Below are 19,362 nucleotides of genomic sequence, written 5' to 3'. Positions count from 1 at the left end.
GTATCGTTATACAGAAATATAACAAAAACATAATTTCTCAAATACTATCACTATACATTTGTATCGCGATACTGCCCAATCCTGTGTCAGAAAAATCCCATGAATTTTATTTTGCAAAAATATCACAGCTAGTAGCATGAATTCTAGAATTTTATTTTAAATATTGTTCGGTTACTATCCTCAAAGTATTAATTCTGGAATCGTCCTAATACAGGAGGCTTCGTAATTCTGGAATGCCTGGAGCCCATCACGCAGAGGCCCATGGGTCAGATCCTCTTGGACTACCTGACAGACACAGTGCTTTCCCACAAGACCAACTTGTTTGGAAGGCCACATGTTTCTCCCGACTCCAAGCATGTCATCACATTGCAAAGCAGCAATAACAGCGTTATTATTGTTGCACAAGAGGTCACAGAGGAAGGTAATTGCATTATTGATATTCCTTTTTTAAGGGGTGCTTTGCAACCTGTTGCAAAAAGAAGAGTGCTAACGTTTTTTTTATGGGAAGGCTCACTTCTGTGACTGCTTGAGGTTATATATATGAGAGCACACCAAAACACCAGAAAGCAAGATTTGCACATTTTTAGCAAAGTGTCAGATTAGATATATACTTTTGTCATACACTAGTCGAAAACATAACTTGTATAATTTGAAATAAAACTATTTAAAGTTCGATTATGATATATCTCACTGTAAGAAAATATGCTAAATATTTCAGAAAAGCATTGAGATATACTAGGAATTTAATTATGATTTTTTAAAAACAATTCAAGGCAACTCAAACACATTTGTTAAACAAAAGCTTATTGGTTACAAAATATTCTGACGTCACTGCATAATGTCATCTTAAAGGGCATATTAACTTAAAAAGGTTTAAGCACATTGTATGAGTCATACATTGTCTATTCTGGTTTTGGTAAAGATAATTAAATTGAATGCTGTAGGACTCTATATACATGGGTTGCACTGACATCACATCGCATACTTTTGACCACCATGTAAGAGGAGGAGAGGGAAGCTGCTTTTGTAAGAATTTTGAGTGACGGGTTAATCTTCTATAATCTTCTGGGAGGAGAATAGTGACGTCTGTGCAAATCTGGGAGGCACAAACGAGGATCCTGATAAGAGGGGAGCTCCCTCTTCCCCTCGTCTCTGGTGGTCATCGGAGCGCTCTTTGAGTGGCGTCACGTGCAAGCCATGTGTTGATACGTTTCTTAGCTGACTGCGGTAAAAAAATGTATAATCCGAAAAAACGTGCACTCAATAATGTTTTTGGGGGTCAATAGGTGAGGCAGGAACCAACTCTTACACAGCAATTTTTTTCATGTCGACGTTCATGGGGAACTACTTTATTTATTGAAATATAAATCGGCAATTGATTTTCGGTGCTCTTGAATAAAATTAGCGGTCTGTCTATAACCACAACTACAGAATGTCAGTCTATAAAAGTGAGCAAAATTTCCGAGCCGATCAAGCTAGCTTGGATGCGCCCCTGCGTCAGCCGCTGCTCCTAGCACGCCGGTGCAGAGTGGAAAAGCTTGACACATGGGCGCCGTAAGAGCGCCGCGGACGGAGCACGATTACGATGTCTCGGTTTCATGCGAAATGAAACTGGTTAAATCAGGGAAACCAGTGGCACTCATAGGACCAAAAATAACAAAGAGATGGAGAGAAAAGGCGATTGGGAAAGCCTGAATCCCTCTCTAGCCTAGTGCAACATCATGCCCACCTAAAACAAACAGAACATTTTGTTTCGTTGATGGATGCACAATCTCCACATGCTTAGCATGTGCTGTGGTACTATTCATACTTGGGTTTTTTACAAGAAACACAAACTTAATAATGTAAGCGAAAAAATTGCAGATGATAATTATTTTTTTCCAGAACTGAGTTATTTTGCATTGCTTGGTCTCCCAGGAACTGGGAAGTCTGTGATCATTTATGACGCGAATGAATTCCCCTGCCATCTCTTGTGCTGGTTTCACACCGAATGACACAACCTTTGTTTCGTTTACTTTTTTATGTTCATAAAAGATGAGTTGGGTGGACTGAGTTTGTGTCGAAGTGTAAACCACTGATTTTGATTGTTTCACGATCCGCACCTGCCATAACCCAAACGCTGCCCTTTGTTGAGAAGATATCAAAGAATGTTAGAAGCATTTTACGGATTGTAGCAAAAGAACAAGAACCATAGAGGTTTCACTTGTAACAAACTGGATGGCAGCACCTTCTTTCCTGCCGGTTGATGCTCACTAAATTTGTTCTCCTGAAAATTGAACAAAATGTATATATTTATCTATATTTTACGTGGCTCGAATTCTGCATGCATAAACCAGCGTTTAGGTATTGCCGCGGTCGCCATATCAAATGTCCGTTACAAAATACCCGGAGCTTAATATTGCCATCACTATAAGAACAGAACATAATGATGCATTTTTCACTAGGGATAATTAACATTTGTCATGCTGCCTAGTTAAAATTTCAAGCATCAAGTCAGTTTTTAGCAAAAAGAAAGATTGATGATATGAACTTTATATTAATTCAACACCAGCACGATCAGGGCAAATAACGCGGTTACTCGTTTGGCTTTGGATTCAACGCTCCCTCAAACCCCTCTAACCGTCGACTCCATGCTTATACACGTAATGAGGTTCTGTGTAATGTCAAGATATTGTGTGTCACGTAAAGTAACGGTCATCGTTCGATCTGACCTAGTCTACTGTCAAACGGCCATTGAAGGTATTGAGTGTTCAATCTTTTTAGAGAGGGAATCTTTAGACTTAAAATTTTAATGTTACAATGTGGCTGATGAAATATAAACATTTTGAAACACATCTTGAGGCACTATGTATTGATGGTATTCTCTTAAGTAGATGGTAACTATATGTCGGCAAAAGGTTAAAAACCCAGTAGATGCTCGGCTTCGAGTGCGGGCTTTTGCCTTCGATAACACTTTGTCGCATCCGTAGCCAAAACCTGGTAAAAGGCAACGAGTGCGTGCTGAAAGATGAGTTTCTACTGGGTTACTAACTTGTCACCGCATATAGTGAGCAGTAATTACCAACTATCTTTATACTGCATTATTTAATATGTCTTGATGAGCCACGGAAAAGTTTTGGTGGCTTTTTTTTTATTTTAGTGTAGTGATTTTTAATTTTGGGCAGCAATACTTCTCGAGGTCAGAGAATTACATTTCCGCATTTAAATTCTGCTAAGAGAGGTTATCAGGCACGATAAAAAGTCATGTAAAACACATATTAAAGCGAATTCGCTACAGTCGCTTCTTTATGAACGTTGCAAGGTGGGAAAACAGCAAGAAAGGAGGTGTTCGCACCGAAGGCACCCCACATAGGCTGGTGCTTTAAGCCTGATTTACGTGGCGCGATTCTGCTCGCGATTTTTAGTTACAGCGCTTCTTCATATGAAACTTGAAAAGCTGGTAACGGAAGCTGGGCGCTCGACTCACAACTTCAAATCTCAAGCGGAGCGCATCGTATGAATCAGGCATTATTTGGTATTTTAATCGAAACACCGTAATCCTGGCGTCGTTTTGCTCTTAGACAAAAATATATTGTCGGAATCTTATACACGGTGCCGCCTTTCGTTAAATTTTCTGACCTTTGTATTTTCAAGATGAGAACAGTACTTTGGATACGGCGCCATTGACCACGACCTCCAATATTTTTAAGTGTCCACCAAGGAACATGCCTGCTACCAGTTATGACCACCAAACCAGCTATGGACTCTCTTCAAGAGTTTTGCGCATGCACAAGCCCTCTTTATGCAGCGACGAATACTCGAAACTACGGTCGACGAAAATAATCCCTGGAGAAGGGGAACAAGGGGGACAAAGGACAAACATAAATCTCCAAACACAGCTAGGTGACTGGTACGCGACCGAAAAAATCCGCCTGGTCCGGGTATTGAACCCGGGACCTCTCCATTACAAGTGGAGCTGATAAAACCCGTTTGCTCTACTAACGTCTAACCCCTGGTTAGCTCAGTTGGTAGAGCGCTCCACTTGTAATGGAGAGGTCCCGGGTTCAATACCCGGACCAGGCGGATTTTTTCGGTCGCGCACCAGTCACCTAGCTGTGTTTGGAGATTTATGTTTGTCCTTTGTCCCCCTTGTTCCCCTTCTCCAGGGATTATTTTCGTCATTCTTGTCTAGCTCGCTTGCACCTTTGCATTTAATTGCATTATAATAAAAAAAAAAAAAACTACGGTCCGTGTCCGGAACGGGAGTTGCGCTACCCCTCCTGCCTCCTCCGCGACTGAGATGAATCGCAGAGGAGGCAGGAAAGGTAGCGCAATTCCCCTTCCGGACACAAATCGGTCTTCGAGCTTTCGTCGCTTGGTGTCTTTTTATATAAGAAAGGTTAATTATACTAGGGTGCCTGGAACGCATCTCGAGTAATATGTTTACTGCTTCCTGGAAAGTGGTCCCTCAATTTCTACCTGACGACGTCATAAAAGTGCCATGCTCTCGCTTGCCGCGGTCCTGGTGGTGTCACATGGCAGGCACCTTTTGTGCTGTAGGACTCCTAAGCTCGACAGTCCATGGAAGCTTCACAAAACAATAGTCGGGAGTACGCGGCGGGAGAAACACCCGTGTTCGCCCGTACGTTTTGCCGGGACGTTTATCAACAACCGCCAGGATCGCGACATCCGACAGCAAAATGCTTTTCTCTTGTGGCGTGATTGGTTGCCACTTCGGGACCATTTTCGGTGGATGTTCGGGATATGACGCCAAAGTCGCGTTGCTGGCACTGTAATTATACCGCACATTCGTTACTAAACCTCACTTTCCTTCTCACACACTAAAAAAAAAAAAAAAACGAAACAGGATTGAAGTTCCTCTTCGACGTGAAGACGACGCTCCAGATCAGCGACGTGACGTTCTTCACCTCCCGAACGAGCCACAGCTACGACCTGTACGCGAGCTCGTCCAACAAGGAGGACATCTTGCTGGTGAACCTGCAGGACGGCAAGGTGGAGATGATCACTGGCATAGGTCGGGCCATCGATCCCCGGGGGGCCCAGTGGGGGAACGCCAACCGACCCATCACCAGTGCGGGCATCTTCGGCACCTACATGGTCACTACCGCCAACGAAGCCGTCTTTGTGCTCAACGGCAAGACGCGAACGGTCAACTGCGAAATTGGGAATGTCGTCCACCCCCGCATGATGGTCTGGGTTCGCTCCCCGTAACGCGGCAGGCCGCCATGTCGTCCCTGTTTCTTGTCCTGCCATGCTTTTAAGGCCCGTTCACACACCCCCGTTCGCTTACAACCAAGTTCTCGTGATCTCTTACGACGAAAGAACACACTGGCACGCTGGCGCCATCTGTGAGGTGACCTTGGAACTACATTTAACTAGAGCGAAGGTTTTGCAGCATTTGCGAGATCAAATGTACACATCGCGACACTGTTAGCGCGAACACGACATCGGCGTATTTTCGCATTTTACTTCTAAATGGTATTAGGAAGCACGAAATGTTATCGCTTACATTATAGAACTAAATGAGCCCTTTCCGTAGAAATAATAACTTGGATGACATCCCTTGGTTTCAAAGAGAAGAACTGCAGAAATCGGAGATCGCTTGTTCGCCCTAACAGTGTCGCGCTCTGTACGCACTATCTATAAAATATGTAAATTCATAGCACTCACGAAGGTTTCTCCAGAAGAATGATGCGCGAAGAAAATAGTAAATATACAGGAATACCAAGCGTCCCACGGCTACACGATAGAGGGCGCCAGTATATTTTCTCATCGTAAGGGAATCCTAAGAGGGTTTAAGGTACTTAATCGTAAGCAGTCGCAAATGTGTGAATAAGCCTTTTAAGGTTTTCGTAGCCATTTGCGTCGAATAAACTGCAGCAGAAAGTTACCCCCTTTTTTTTTGGCGCTCATTAATAGGCTTAATGAGAGGATGCCTCGTTGCGGCAGCTATTTCCTTAAAGGGTTGTTCTGCTGCAGTTTTAGGACTCCGGTAGATAATCAGGTGGAGGCAGAAGGGACCTTACATGCCACAAATGTAGCGCCCTGCTTTCAGTCGCTTAGCTTCGTTCATAATATAAAAAAAAAAACATGCAGAAGGAATTTATTTTTGTTCGCTTCACTATTATGGTCTTTTAGCTGAGTCAGGAGTAGACGAAATTAGTAGTTCTATCTGATTTTGGCTTATCAGAAAAGTATAATGTAAAAAAAATCTGTAGACGTACGAGAGTGTCATCTTTGCCATGGGAATCTAATTTTCAAAAGTCACTGTGATTTATTAATAGCCTTTCCTTCAGAGGAATATAATAGAAACCCTTAGATGCTTCTTATTTTTAAGGTTTCTACTTATTGTGAAAATTGTTGTACATACTGCTTGCTTTTTGCGGTGTGTCCTCTTCACCTCATTTTTGGGACAATGACGAGTTTAGTTTGCCTACATTGTAAGCGCCGTAACTTTTGTTCTTTGTACAATTAAAGAATGTCCCACATTGCTGCGGGAGCGTACTCATGTGTCAATAATCTTGAATAACGCTGCCCTCTACACAAAAACGTCCGTTTCATAGGCTTGTATGTCATATTACAAATCCAAAGAAAAGGTGCGTCTAACGTTATAGATGAATACGGTGTCTTGCTTATGCTCCCCTACTGGCCAGCGCAACAGTCTGAAAAGAAGCCCTCAATTTCCCAAGGCGAGTATGATTTACACTCCACATTTATTTTTATGAATACGTCAAGGGGGCATTGTTTAAAAGCTTAAGCAACCAGTGGAACAAATAGGAGTCACAATTTTTTTTCATAAGTGTGTTATGTTCACAAAAAGCCAATACTTGCTCGGAGAGGCAGCTAATAGTGAGTTGTCGTGCAAGAGAAGGGTAAGGGGTTATATAGTGCACAGTTTCGTAATCATTGCATTGTAGCGAGGAAAAGATGCCCAGGTACAGACGAGAAAACCTGCCTAATGTTACATACAACTCTTTCTGTTTATATGCTTTCGGTTCTTTGTTGTCCACGGTTATTTGTGGACAACAGAGTGTCTTAGACAAAGTGGCATTCCATCAATGGGAAGCTACACAATATGTCAGGTAAACTAAGATATATTAAATATGGCACTACTTTTGTAGGACTGAATGTTTGTTCCTGACTAAAGATTATGTATTGTGTATTTTAGTTATTTCAATGAACTGTGCTTCTAGTCTGTATTGCCTGTGTGTGTAGTGTGAAACCTGTACATAAATATTTGAAACAAGAAATACAAACATGTTGCATGAACTCCGTCAGAGGTAGCAAACGTTTTCATTTTTTCTAAAGTTTGCACCTCTGAAAGCTTTCATATGTATGCAACAAGCCATTTAGTCTAAGCTTTTAGTTGCTTTTTTATAGAATTCTACATCCTTTTTGATGCTAAAGTTTTGAGTTAGAAACAGTTAGCACCATCAAGATGTAAGTGCTGATCTAAAGTTCTCGAGTGTTATCTTGACATCAACTTTAACTGCGTTAACTCAATTAATATTACACGCAAAAAAGTTACAACATAAACTGCTGCTTGCTTGATCACTATTTTCGGCATTCTGTGAGACATGTTTATGCATATTTGTCAGTTTTCTTTAACTAATTACAATACAATTTATTGTGTGTTCGAATCATAGAGTACTATATTGTTTGAATTGATTTGTCACAAAGGAATAACAGACCTTACCAGAAACTAGTGTATGTAGTTGGCTTTTTTTATTCTCATGTAAAGCTACATTCCAAAAAAACAAAACAGTTTTTGATGTGCCATCTCTGTATTTAATAATAAAAAAAGACCTTCCAGCAAGTCATGTAATTTATTCGCTGAAGCCGTCATCGCGGTTTTTGTAAGTCGCAAAGTATTTCGCATCAGAGAAGCCAATGAGCATGTTTTCGAATTGCCTCGATTGTACAAGTGTGTTATTTTCTGTAAGTAGAGTTGCATGTGTGGTACTGTCTGTCTGCTTGTAACAGGACCCATATGAAGCGTAAGATGACATAAAATGCTTGAATAAAAAATTCACTTGGACAACTTGATTGATTTCAAATTCAGTGGCGCAGCATACTAATAAGCTTTGGCGATACGTGTAGACGTTTACTCTAAGCAAATTATGTGCCCGTTACCGAAAATAAGTAACGAAATAGCGTTACTCGTTCGCTTGGAAAAAAGCTAACGCGTTACAGAGCTCCGTTACTATTTTGCAAATGTAACCAAATACCGGTATCATTACTTGCCATGACTAACGGACGTTACTTTTACGTTAGTTTGTCGGTACTTTGTGCTTCACTGTTAGGATATGACAGCTGTTAGTATATGACTGTTAGTATATGACTGTAGCGTCTGAACCACAAACGTCTCCACAAGCTTGTCGAACCGTTCTTCAGTAAACGGAACTTCATGCATACGGTCGATCCTCATCTGCTTCAGCAAGGGCCCCTCGGGACAGTGGGTTGTAGTCTCTGTATTTGCTTTGTTTGAAAGAACCTCGAACTCTGATAGCTTCTACGAATGGAGGGACTGGCGGAAAATAAAATAATTAGGACTGATGCGAAGCCCCTTTGTTAATGGCTAGGTATCAGTAATGTGGTACAACGAAATATCAACTAAATTAACTGCATTACAAATAAGTATAGAAAAAACTGTATAAATAAATCGCACACCTAAACAAATGTAAAATTGGCGTGTTTATATATAACTGCCGTGATTGATTTACCCTTCGTCTGAAATATACAAGTAAACTAAATTAAGCCGTTTTCGGAGAGTTTTCGCTAGCTTACATTATTGAGCATTGTGAGATGTAGCTGAAAAACTATGCGACTAACAAAACGATCTCGAAATAAAGGTGAGTTCTTTTGGCCAACGAAACTGAACCACGAAAGTTTAGCGGAAAAAAAGTAAGTCACATTGAAGAATAACTCACCTTAATGTTTTTCTTCTTTTTTTTTTTCAAATTAGAGTTCGACGTTCTGGATGTTGTCAGCAGCTTGAGTTTCGGCAAACAGAGTAGACATTTAAAAAACAAATTGTCTTATTTAGTTTCTCTCAGTTCATGCATAGCACTTAGCCCGTGCCATGGTAACGGAGTTTCGGTGGCCGTTGCCATCATGCACGAAAAGTGAGTGGGAGGTGGCAGTAAAGGGGGATTTTTTAACAAGCGTTCCAAAACGGCCTTGTTGGTTAGAGGCAGATGTCGCGTGGCAGAGACAACCAGTACAGTACACGAACTGCTCACAAACAAATACACCTCATAGCCACGCCGGTTTTAATCACGGTCCGGTTTAGTCTACACAAGCATCGAAAATAGGACACCGATCGCTTATTATAACCTATACGAATAACCAAAGATGATTATGTGGGATTATAAACGAAGTAAAGCGGCGGCCATACTTCAATCATAATTACATGCAAACTCGTAGTATCTTTACGTTTATATATGACTGAACAGGGTGGCGAGCGTTTATAAGCTCTTTACCCTATGTATCTCTTCCACGGTCAAAAACCTTGATTCTTCTCTTCACGCCGGCAGCAGCAAAGTAAGGGCGAAGCAGACGAAAGTCATCACTATAACTGCTACGAATGTGTCTCTCTAGAAGGATGGTACGGTAGCCTTCAGACACAACCGGGAACTGCGAGAAGAAAAAGCGGGCGCAGCGTCCAGCAATAGATAATTCGGTCTTTGAATGCCAGGGAGTTGGGGGCATGCTTTCTTGTGAAAGACTACGCTGTTTATGCCTGACAAACTACGATACAAAAAAGGTGCTGTCCGCGGTGGTGACGCCGTCTTTCGTCTAATCTTTGAGGCACTATGGAAGAAAGAATGCCTAGAGGACTTAGTGGGATGCTACCTTCTGACTTGGAGTCGTTGTCATGTGAGAGACCGCACCTTTGTACCACGGCGGCAGGGATTCTAAAAGGTAGTGACGTCTTTCTGGCGACGGTCGCCGTTCAGGGGTGCGATAATTTTGCCACTTGTTTTTGTTCAAAGCGTTGTTCACAGAACGAGAATTTATTTGTTTTGAAGAGAAGGCTGTGAGCAGCTGGAGTAGCTAGGGACGCTGAGGCAAACTCCGATCAGCGGCAGACTGTTGCCTTCTAAACGGACGTCCCTTTCCAGCGAAACGGCTGCTCCATTAGCGTACAGTGAAGGTGATCTTAGCGGGTTCTAGAAAATGACAGCACAGGGGACGCTTAGGGGTTCCGCGCAGCGACAATCTAGCGCCTTTTGGGCCCGGTTGTGGGAATGTTAAAAGTGTCTTACGAATGAGTTTTAAGTGACGCCGTTTATACGTAGCTTCGTTGAGGCTTCTCTGCCACTTTTCCGTTGTGCACAGAATAAAAATTATTTTGTTTTCAAACAGTCACGCGGCTTTTTTTAATCAAAAGTAACGAGTAACGGGTAACATAATTTGATAGGAGATACCGTAAAATAATAACGACATTACTTTACACGTTAGTCATTTAGGATTCTTACAAGTACATTAGTACGTTAGTAAAAATACTAACGCTTTACCAGCAACGTCGTTACTTATAACGCGTTAGTTCCAGCACTGCTCTAAGCATATGAATAAAATAATACACATAATTATCCCGCATCAAATGAAATGCTAGCATATTCGAACATAGTAACGTATACCATACTTCTATTTAATACGGAGCGCAAGGTCCTCTGCTTCATGCGTAGGATTTGCGGTGATATCATAACACCGAGTCCTGGTTGGCTTTAATTGGATGGATAGTGGGTAGACTTCAATGCTGGCTGCCTTGAGGTCTACCCACTATCCTTCCAATCAGAACCAATCAGAACTCGGCATTCTAACGTCATCGAAACCACTGCGCAAGGAGCAGACGAACTTGCGCTCCGTATAGTACTGGGTGTGTGTTCTGGTGTCTTAAGTGTGTAAAGCAATTATAACTGCAAAAGTATAAACACCTTAAAAAATCATGAGCCATTCCACTCTGTGAAAGTAGATGACCAGCGAATCTGTTTAGCACACGACATAGACATCACATAGAATTTTGAACAAAGGTACGAACTATCGCCGCCTTGAGGATCCGGAGAAAACTAGACACGCGCGACGTGACCGCCACCTCGGGAGAGCGGAAGGAAACCAGGCACGCAAGAGGGCCTGGAAGGACGGCAAAGAAAGTGCGGCAAGTTTTTGTTGACGCGCATGAAAAATCCGCAGAACCCCAGCCATAAACGGCTACGCTGTAAAATTACGACCTCTTACGGTCGATCTGAAGATACTGTAATGTGGCGTGCGCAAAAGATAACATGAAAATTGCAAATCTATCAATTCTATACAGTCTCTTGCAAGCGAGTGTTATATCAGGTATAGAGTTTTCATCTTGATAGGTTCTTTGCGCAAGCAACTTTTTAGTATTTTCATATCGGCCGTAAGAGGGCGTAAGTTTACAGCGCAAATCTTAGGCGCCCGTTTCCGGGTTTCGCGGAGTCGGCGTCGCCATCGGCGCAACTGCTCTAAATTTAGTGGAAAAGATTGACGTCAGGTGACCTCAACACCAATTCAATTTCTCGCTAAAGTTAGCGGGGAAAATGACGTCGCCTGACTTGGTGTCACGTCACCTATGAACAAATTCAGTTTCTCCGCTAGATGTAGCGGGAAAATTGACATCATGTGACATCAACAGCAATTTAATTCCCCGTTAAATTTAACGGGAAAATTGACGTCATGTGACCTCAACATCACTTCAGTTTCCCCGCTAACTTTAGAGGGGATAATGACTCCACATGAGTTGGTGTCAACGTTACCTATGAGCAAATTCTGTTTCCTCACTAGATTTGCCGAGAAAATTGACGTCACGTGCGGAGGAGGAGGAGGGGAAGGTACGGAGGGGAAGGAGGGGAGAGGAGGAGCAGAAAAAGAGGAGAGGAGGAGGAGGGGAGAAGAGGACGAGGGGGAGGTGGAGGAATGTCACAGGTTCGGATGTTAAAGATCCCATTTAAAACAAACAAATTTGGAATTTGACTTGGACCGCTGTCCAGGTGTTAGGACCACACCTTGGCGATAGACATCCTGAGAGGCGGGAGGAATTGAGAGCAAAGCATGTCGACGTTAAGAACAGTATTTTATAAAATAATTCAAAAGTAAGGAAAGGCGCACAATACGTACACACAGTCGAAAGAAGGAAAAGGAAAAAAAAATATCAAACGTCAAATCGAGGTTGTCATACAGTTTTGGAGGGGCAGAGCCGAGTCAGCGTTCCAAGGTGCAGGTGGAGGTCCGGTTCGTTGCGCCGCCAGTCGGGGTCGAGAAGCCATGGTGGCTTGGGTGTTGTAGTGACGCACAACACTCACTCACAAGCACTCACACCCCTCTCCGTCGAATACCTTCTCGGTGTTCGAACAACCATACCGACGCGGATCTGCTCAGCGCCGACCATCCACCCCGTCGCAACCTTGCTCCGCCGTGTGTTCCACAGCCCTCGCGCGCGCGGGCTAAGCTCGCGCTCTTGTCCTCGGCGCTCGCGCACCCCACTCACAAACACGGGAACGGACAACAACATAACCATTGAAGGGCAAAAGTAGCTATTGAATTCTGTGACAAGGAACATACCCTCCCCTCCGTACCTTCCCCTCCTCCTCCTCAAGAGCAGTGCTCTAATTTCGCGTTACAGAGATTTGTAAACGTCTAATTTTTTCAGAGCGCAGCTCTTAGGCGCCCGTGTCCTGCTTGAGCGGCGTCGCCGTCGGCGTCGGCGTAACCGCGTGTTGCATTATGGGACGTTTCCCATAATGACGTCACACGTGACGTCACGAGCGACGTCACGAAGCTCGCTCGTGAAGGTCACGACCTTCACTGTAACCTTCACGAGGGCTTCACTACTGACCTTTGTGACGTCACGAGTGACGTCACGAAGGTCACTCCTGAAGCCCTCAACGAAGGTCAGGAGTGACGTCACGAGGGTCACAAGTGACGTCACGAGGGAGGAGGGAGGGACGGGGAGGGAGGGTGGAAAGAAAGGAGGTGGAGGAGAGGAGAGGAGGGGGAGGGGCATACCCTCCTCTCCGTGCCCTCTCCTCCTCCTCCTCAAGCGCTGCGCTTTAATTCGGCATTACAGGGAATAGTAAATGTAATTCATTTTTAAAGGAATATGGAAACCAAATTTTGTAGCCCATCTCTTTTCTTTAACATGAAGAGGATTAAAATAGGACTTCATCAATACCAATATTCCGTAGGGTAACGTGAGAACACGTATTTTAAACTGAATAAAACGATAACCGAAAACCACCTCGTGGGTATCTGCGAAGCTTCGATGGAATGTGGTTTCGACAACATGTCCGTAAGAGCAGCGCCACAGCGAGAAGTACGGTCACTCATAGACATTACTTAGACTTGAACGTAGTGTTGAGGCGCTTTGGCGAAGAAAGTAACCGCAGGGTTGGCCAACGTTTGTTTTAGTATCGGGTGGTCTTTCCGGCAATGCTTGTTTGGGGTGGCTTGGGGATTGTGTACGTGCGGTGTAATATTCACGCTACGAAATGTCTATTTAAACTGGCCCGAATGCCCACCTTTCCTGATGAAGGAATCGCCACCTTGGTCGATTGCAACTGATAATGAACTCAATCGCTAAGAAGTCAACAGAGCTACCATCGTTGCTACCTAAAAGAAAACGGCCCGTACGGCTCTGCTCAGCGGCGCGCATGTAAGCGAATCGCTGCGGCGTTTTTCGTGGCTTCGGGGATGTGGGAGAGAGTCAACGTTCAGGAATATACGTTTGAAGTAAAAGAGTGTCAGCAGGATCCACGTAAATGTCTGTTCGCACTATAAGTGGAACAGCGCAGGCACCACGCTCTTGGTACCCGCTTTGGGAACGATCTTTTACAACCGATTTCATGAACCGCAGGGCCTCTAGACAATCGGAACTCGATGCTGACGTCACGCTCGGCAGAGAAAGATTGGACTGGCATTGACTCGCTCCCAAAAACTGCTCTAATTTGACATGTGTTGCCGTACCATCATGTCGCACTAAAATAAAGTATGTTGATTTGCATCGACGGACGTCTTTCCTGAACCCCACAGACGCACCAAATGATAACGCTCTCTCGTCGGGGATCCGGGAGAGCGGGGAGGGGGGGCCAGGAAGAACGGCCGAGGGGGCGAGGGGGGAGCAGGGACACGGGGCCCGAAGGAGGGGCTGCGGGAAGGGTTTCTCCCCCCCCCCCCTCACCCTCCCCCCCCCCCCCCCTCAAGGCTTGGACTCCGGGGGGCCAGAGGTTGCTTGGTCTCCAGGACCTCCGGCAGGGAACTCGCTCAGCTGAGTGTCACCGATGATGAGGAGTGCCCTCGATGATAATGGTGGTGGCATCAAACCAGGCAGGTCAGCGGTGAACGTTCATTCACTGGGAAGTCCGCGACCGACGGAGCACGGTCCAGGAAGTATAGTCCAAAGCACCACAGCTCACAACACGCACGGACACTCCGGCACACACAACACGCCGCCTTTAAAGTTAACTTCCGTCCCTAATATCCCAGACAGCGAATCGCGAAAAAACCGAATACCGGCACGCTATACCAGACAGCGCCACGAAACCAAACTCTTTCGATCGTTGGACACACCACGAAATAAAAACGAAACTCTTAATTTCAATACTAACAGGCAGGCAATCACCGAGAACATCACGCTACACGTTCAAGAGGTACCTAAGAGGAAAACTATTCCTCTACTAAAAAGCATGAGCACTCACTGTATACTCAAATCGTGCATACGCCCACTGTACAACGTTTGCTCCCATAAAACTCAACCACATTCTTTTATAACAGAAAACAATCTACCAGAGCGTCAGAACCGCACACCTCTGAGAACAATATTAATATCCTACACATTCGCGAAGAACGCACAAAACCTCAAAAACTTATAAGAACCTTCCGTCAGACAGAAACAGTCACAAATCCAGCACTGTTCGTGAGGTGCGACTCGAAAGAAACACGCTGCTAACAGTAGCAATTACCCAAGACTCATGTACTCGGCTTTTGCGACACCCGAGCTACAAACACACTACGGGTGAGAAACGCAGCATGCTATCATCAGAAGGGATAATCACCTTACTGAGAGGCTGGTGTTCCGTGTTACCGGCCACTAATACCAGGACAAAGGGAACACTAGCTGGATCGTGCGAACAGCAGATCTAATCGGACAGCCTCCTTGCACGGATATGTCCGTAACGTCTGGCCATGTAACCAGATGTTACCGCTTCACTGTTCGGAAATGACCTCCCAACACGAGCGACGAGCGCCCGTAACGGCGGTCCGCACCGAATCCCGCACGGGCTTGACAACTGCGATGAGCGCTTCGACGCACGTTCAAATTCTCTCCCGGCCAAACCCCGACACCGCATAACTAAAAAGTCTTCCAGCTGATGTCAAGGCCGGCCGGGATCGAGCAATAAAAGTATGCCGTCGACGCGTCTCGCGACTCTTCGATGTTCTCGATTCGAGCAGCGTGTTCACACACAAACGCAGTAGGTTACGCACAAAGCTGGCCGCAACCAAGTCAACACGCCGCATAACTGACAAGTCTTCTTGCGACTGTACAGACAGGCACGGTTCGAACAATGTAAGTATCCCACAGGCGTACCTCTCAACTTCCGCGCAACGAGAGCGATTCCGAAATGCCAAATAATCTAACCGGCCCTTCTTGAAAATAGACGAGTTTATAAACTATATTTGCTGTGCATAAACAGTTTCCGCAGCGTCGAAGTGTCTACCGCATTTACCGTCGGATTCCAACACCCACTACCTATTCATGCAAAGGATTCACTTTGTACAGCGACGGGCTGACCCAACGCACAACAGTTACAGGCCGCCGACGGCCATGCCGCTGCCATGATTTCTAGGCTTCCCGGGCACCCGCCGACATAAACCGCACGTTTTCCCGGGCTTCCCGCGCATCTGCACAGGTTAGAACTATGAATAACTCGTCACATCCTGGCAAGACCGCCACTCCCCTCTTGCAGCGTTTCACTGCACGAGCACATATCTCCCCCCCCCCCCCCCCCCCCTAGCTGTCGTTTCTCCCCTAAATTTATAATTTCACTCTAATCCAGGCCTCTGCACGAACAATTACGCTCTCTACGCCCTCGCGTCCCAACGCGAACAAAAACACGGCTGAGAACCGTACTGCTTCCGGCGGCAGCGCAAAGCGCGCGCTTGCCGCCGCTCCTCCGGAGACGGGGAAAGCGAAATGAAGGAGTAGCTCCCGCCGCGAGGCTCAACCCTCGATATGGCGGTGTGAGGATCCCGAACCAACCGTGCGCACAATTAAACGGGATGAACCTCACGAGTCTACAACCAGAAACGCACGAATCATCCCCATCGCGTCAGACGACTTCACGGAGCACTACGCACTGCCACTGATAAAGTGAACACGAAAACTCCGTGGTTTTCACGTTTCCAATGTCTACGCACCAGACATCGCGTATCCGGCAAGGTTTAAGGGTCTTAACCCCTAAATGTAGCCTCTGGCCACAAGGTACTCGTTCAAATCAATCTTGGCCAGAACCACAAGAGCGCATCAGTACTTTGAAACGCTGTCAACTAACGAAGCTCAAAACCGCGCTGACAGCTCGAGCAAGCTCAACTGGGAGCTAGCATGCAGTCAAACCGAGACGCTAGGCTCCTCCCGGACAAAATGCAATGCGGGAATAATTTCCAAACACAGTCCGTGCAACCGCCATCCCCAGTGGGAGCAGTCTCCACTAAAAGCGATGCCATTTTAACGCGCCCAGTCGGTAACAAGCGGTTCGAAACATTACATCGATACGCGGGCAATGGCGGTTGGGCTCGTCAAATCCCCCAAACCGTGAGCTGGCATCTTTCCCAGCAGACGTGGACGGCGGGAGGCGTAGGTGGGCTAACGCCCAACTCTAAAGCCTCGAGAGGTGCGATAATTTAGGCGCATAGAGCGCTCTTGCGCAGCAGGATCAACCTGCTAGCATCCAACGGCGCGCTAAACAGCAAATACTCAAGGAGCTTCTCGTGACGGGGATAGGTAAATCCGTGACATGCTGGGAAAAAGAGTTAATCCCTAACGGCAACGGTCAATGTCCGTGCCTCCTCGTCAGGCAGGCGATTATGTCAGGACCTTCGTGCGGCGTGCCCGCAACGAAACTCCGTGCGGCGTTCCAGTCACAAAGATGACCCTCAAGAAGAGCGCGAAACAGTGCCCCAATTCAACCGGAAACTGGTTGGGGATCGGAATGCCTACCTGATCAAAAATCAGGCCCACAGGTTGCGGCGCAAGTTTATGCGGCCCTCTAACTCCGATTCTCCCGGACCCTGCTCCCGGATGAATATGACACGGGAATACTTCGCTCTCGGCAAAAGGGTTTATTCACTCACTTATTGCCTGGTGGATTTCAAAATCCGGGAAGGGTCATCAGCGAGGCCGGGGGGAAGTCCGCTGCTACTGCAGCTGCTCCAAGTCCCAGCGGTAGTCGTCCACTCCGCGTCATGGGGACGTTGTGGTCCAGGGTCGCTCTCCGGATCACTCACCGAGTCCGCCGCTCGACCACGCGCCCGCACTTCCCCGCTCCAGCATCCGCCTCCCGCCGAATCCCGCTCCAGCGTCTTCGTCTCCTGTCGCCGCCGCACGCTTGCTGTCCGCCGTTCGAAAGAGCCGCCGTCCGAGAGATACTCCTCATTGTCCCGCCTCCCCTTTTTTATAATTTCGCCCCTGGCCGATCACGTGCACCCCCACGACCCCCGGGTGATAACGCACCAGGTCATAACGCGCACTCGTCGGGAATCCGGGAGTGCGGGGAAGGGGGTCCAGGAAGAACGGCCGAGGGGTCTAGGGGGAAGCAGGGACACAGGGCCCGAAGGAGGGGCCGTGGGAAGGGTTCCTACATGTTTCAACTAAGCGAGATTGTAACACGTTGACGCTTCCAAGTGGCAAGACTCATGACTTCGATACGCTTGGCCATCCGATGCATGATGACGTCAAGACCGTGCCAGATCGGCCGGATCTCCCGAGAATCATCGCGCTCTTCGACGGCTGATTTTGAAGCGGTAGCCAAAATTGAGGCATTTAGAGCGAAAAATATAGCCATCCGGCTTAAAACATGAATATTACCAATTACGGGTTTATCTGATCCTATTTGACTTATCTCTAGATGTTTTCTGTATATTTTAAGTTTTGATTCAGCATCCTTTTAAAGGCTCTTTACCCGCGTACAGTCGCGGACGATATAAGAAAGCCCGGGCGAGCACGTATCTCCGAAGACCTCTAGCGCTACCTAACAGAATAAAGTTGAGTTATCGCAGAGGCTATTGTGTAAATGAGCGGCATTTCAGCAGCTGTTAAATTTTTGTTCTTACTCCCCACTTCGTGAGCGAACGATTTCTGGTGGCGAATTCCAATGGTCGTTTTGGAGCGCGCCGGGATCGACTTTTGTGGAGCGAGCCTATTTCACTGGGCGATCGGGATCGAGACGGAGGTGTACCACTGGTCGTTTTGGATTAGCTCCCGCTCCAAATCGCGATCTGGATCCGAGAAAAGTCGCTCCGCCGATTTCGGCGGATTCAACCGGAAACCAGCCGTGCCAGCCCTCGGCGCACACACGTGACTTCCTTTCTCGCGGGACATCTCGCCTGATCTCGCCTCAGAAAACTTCGTAATGGCCGCTCGGAAGGTGCCGCCTGTACCGCCCGCCTTAAGCGTGTTTCACATGCAGCGATTTTGGCCCTAAAGCGGCGCGATTTCTGCCGTCGCGGCGCTCGTGCCGCAGAATTGCTGGTGCTGGCCAGAGCGCCGCGACGGCAGAATTCGCGCCGCTCTAGGGCCAAAACCGCTGCATGTGAACTAGGCTTTACGCCTAGTTCACATGCAGCGGTTTTGGCCCTAGAGCGGCGCGATTTCTGCCGTCGCGGCGCTCTGGCCAGCACCAGCGGTTGAGCGGCACGAGCGCCGCGACGGCAGAAATCGCGCCGCTTTAGGGCCAAAATCGCTGCATATGAAACAAGCTTTACTGCAGCTGCTGTTTGAGAACAGTTCGTTGTCAAGTTGCTCGAGCAGCCGGCAATCTTTGCTAGAAGCTCCTGAGCTATTCCTGCCGCTCGTACGTCGAACATAAGGCCGGTTCAGACACTTGCATTTGAGTGCGTTTGACTGCGTTGCGTCGAGAACCGAAAGCGAGTCACCGGCACATCTGTGCTTCGTATGAAGCGTGGACTCCAATTTAAGGAATCGTCATGGCACGCGATATAAGCAGCAGGGATGTCCTGGTTTCTCGCTGCCGCCATGCAGTCAAATGCAGCCAAAAGCAACTGTCTGAACCAGGCTTTAGCGCTGCGATTGCGAAAAGGTCTTCGAAACGACCGCGGTGGCCG

General features: G+C 46.6%; 1 protein-coding gene across 2 annotated transcripts in view; it reads left to right on the top strand.

Annotated features, from left to right (window-relative positions):
* LOC8052150 (follistatin-related protein 5) overlaps positions 1–5,413 on the top strand; it is a 380,338-nt gene extending 374,925 nt beyond the window's left edge. For both annotated transcript variants that reach the window (XM_042292459.1, XM_042292458.1), the window contains exons 14-15: positions 215–421; positions 4,847–5,413. In XM_042292459.1, the coding sequence (XP_042148393.1) occupies positions 215–421; positions 4,847–5,211 (572 nt within the window). In that variant the 3' untranslated portion in view covers positions 5,212–5,413. The remainder of the gene's footprint in view (positions 1–214; positions 422–4,846) is intronic.
* Positions 5,414–19,362: the final 13,949 nt, after the last annotated feature.

The sequence above is a fragment of the Ixodes scapularis genome, unplaced genomic scaffold (assembly GCF_016920785.2).
Source record: "Ixodes scapularis isolate PalLabHiFi unplaced genomic scaffold, ASM1692078v2 PGA_scaffold3__209_contigs__length_174095766, whole genome shotgun sequence".
NCBI lineage: Eukaryota > Metazoa > Arthropoda > Arachnida > Ixodida > Ixodidae > Ixodes > Ixodes scapularis.
The sequence above is the reverse complement of the archived record's forward strand: the minus strand, read 5'-3'. Positions and strand labels throughout refer to the sequence as shown.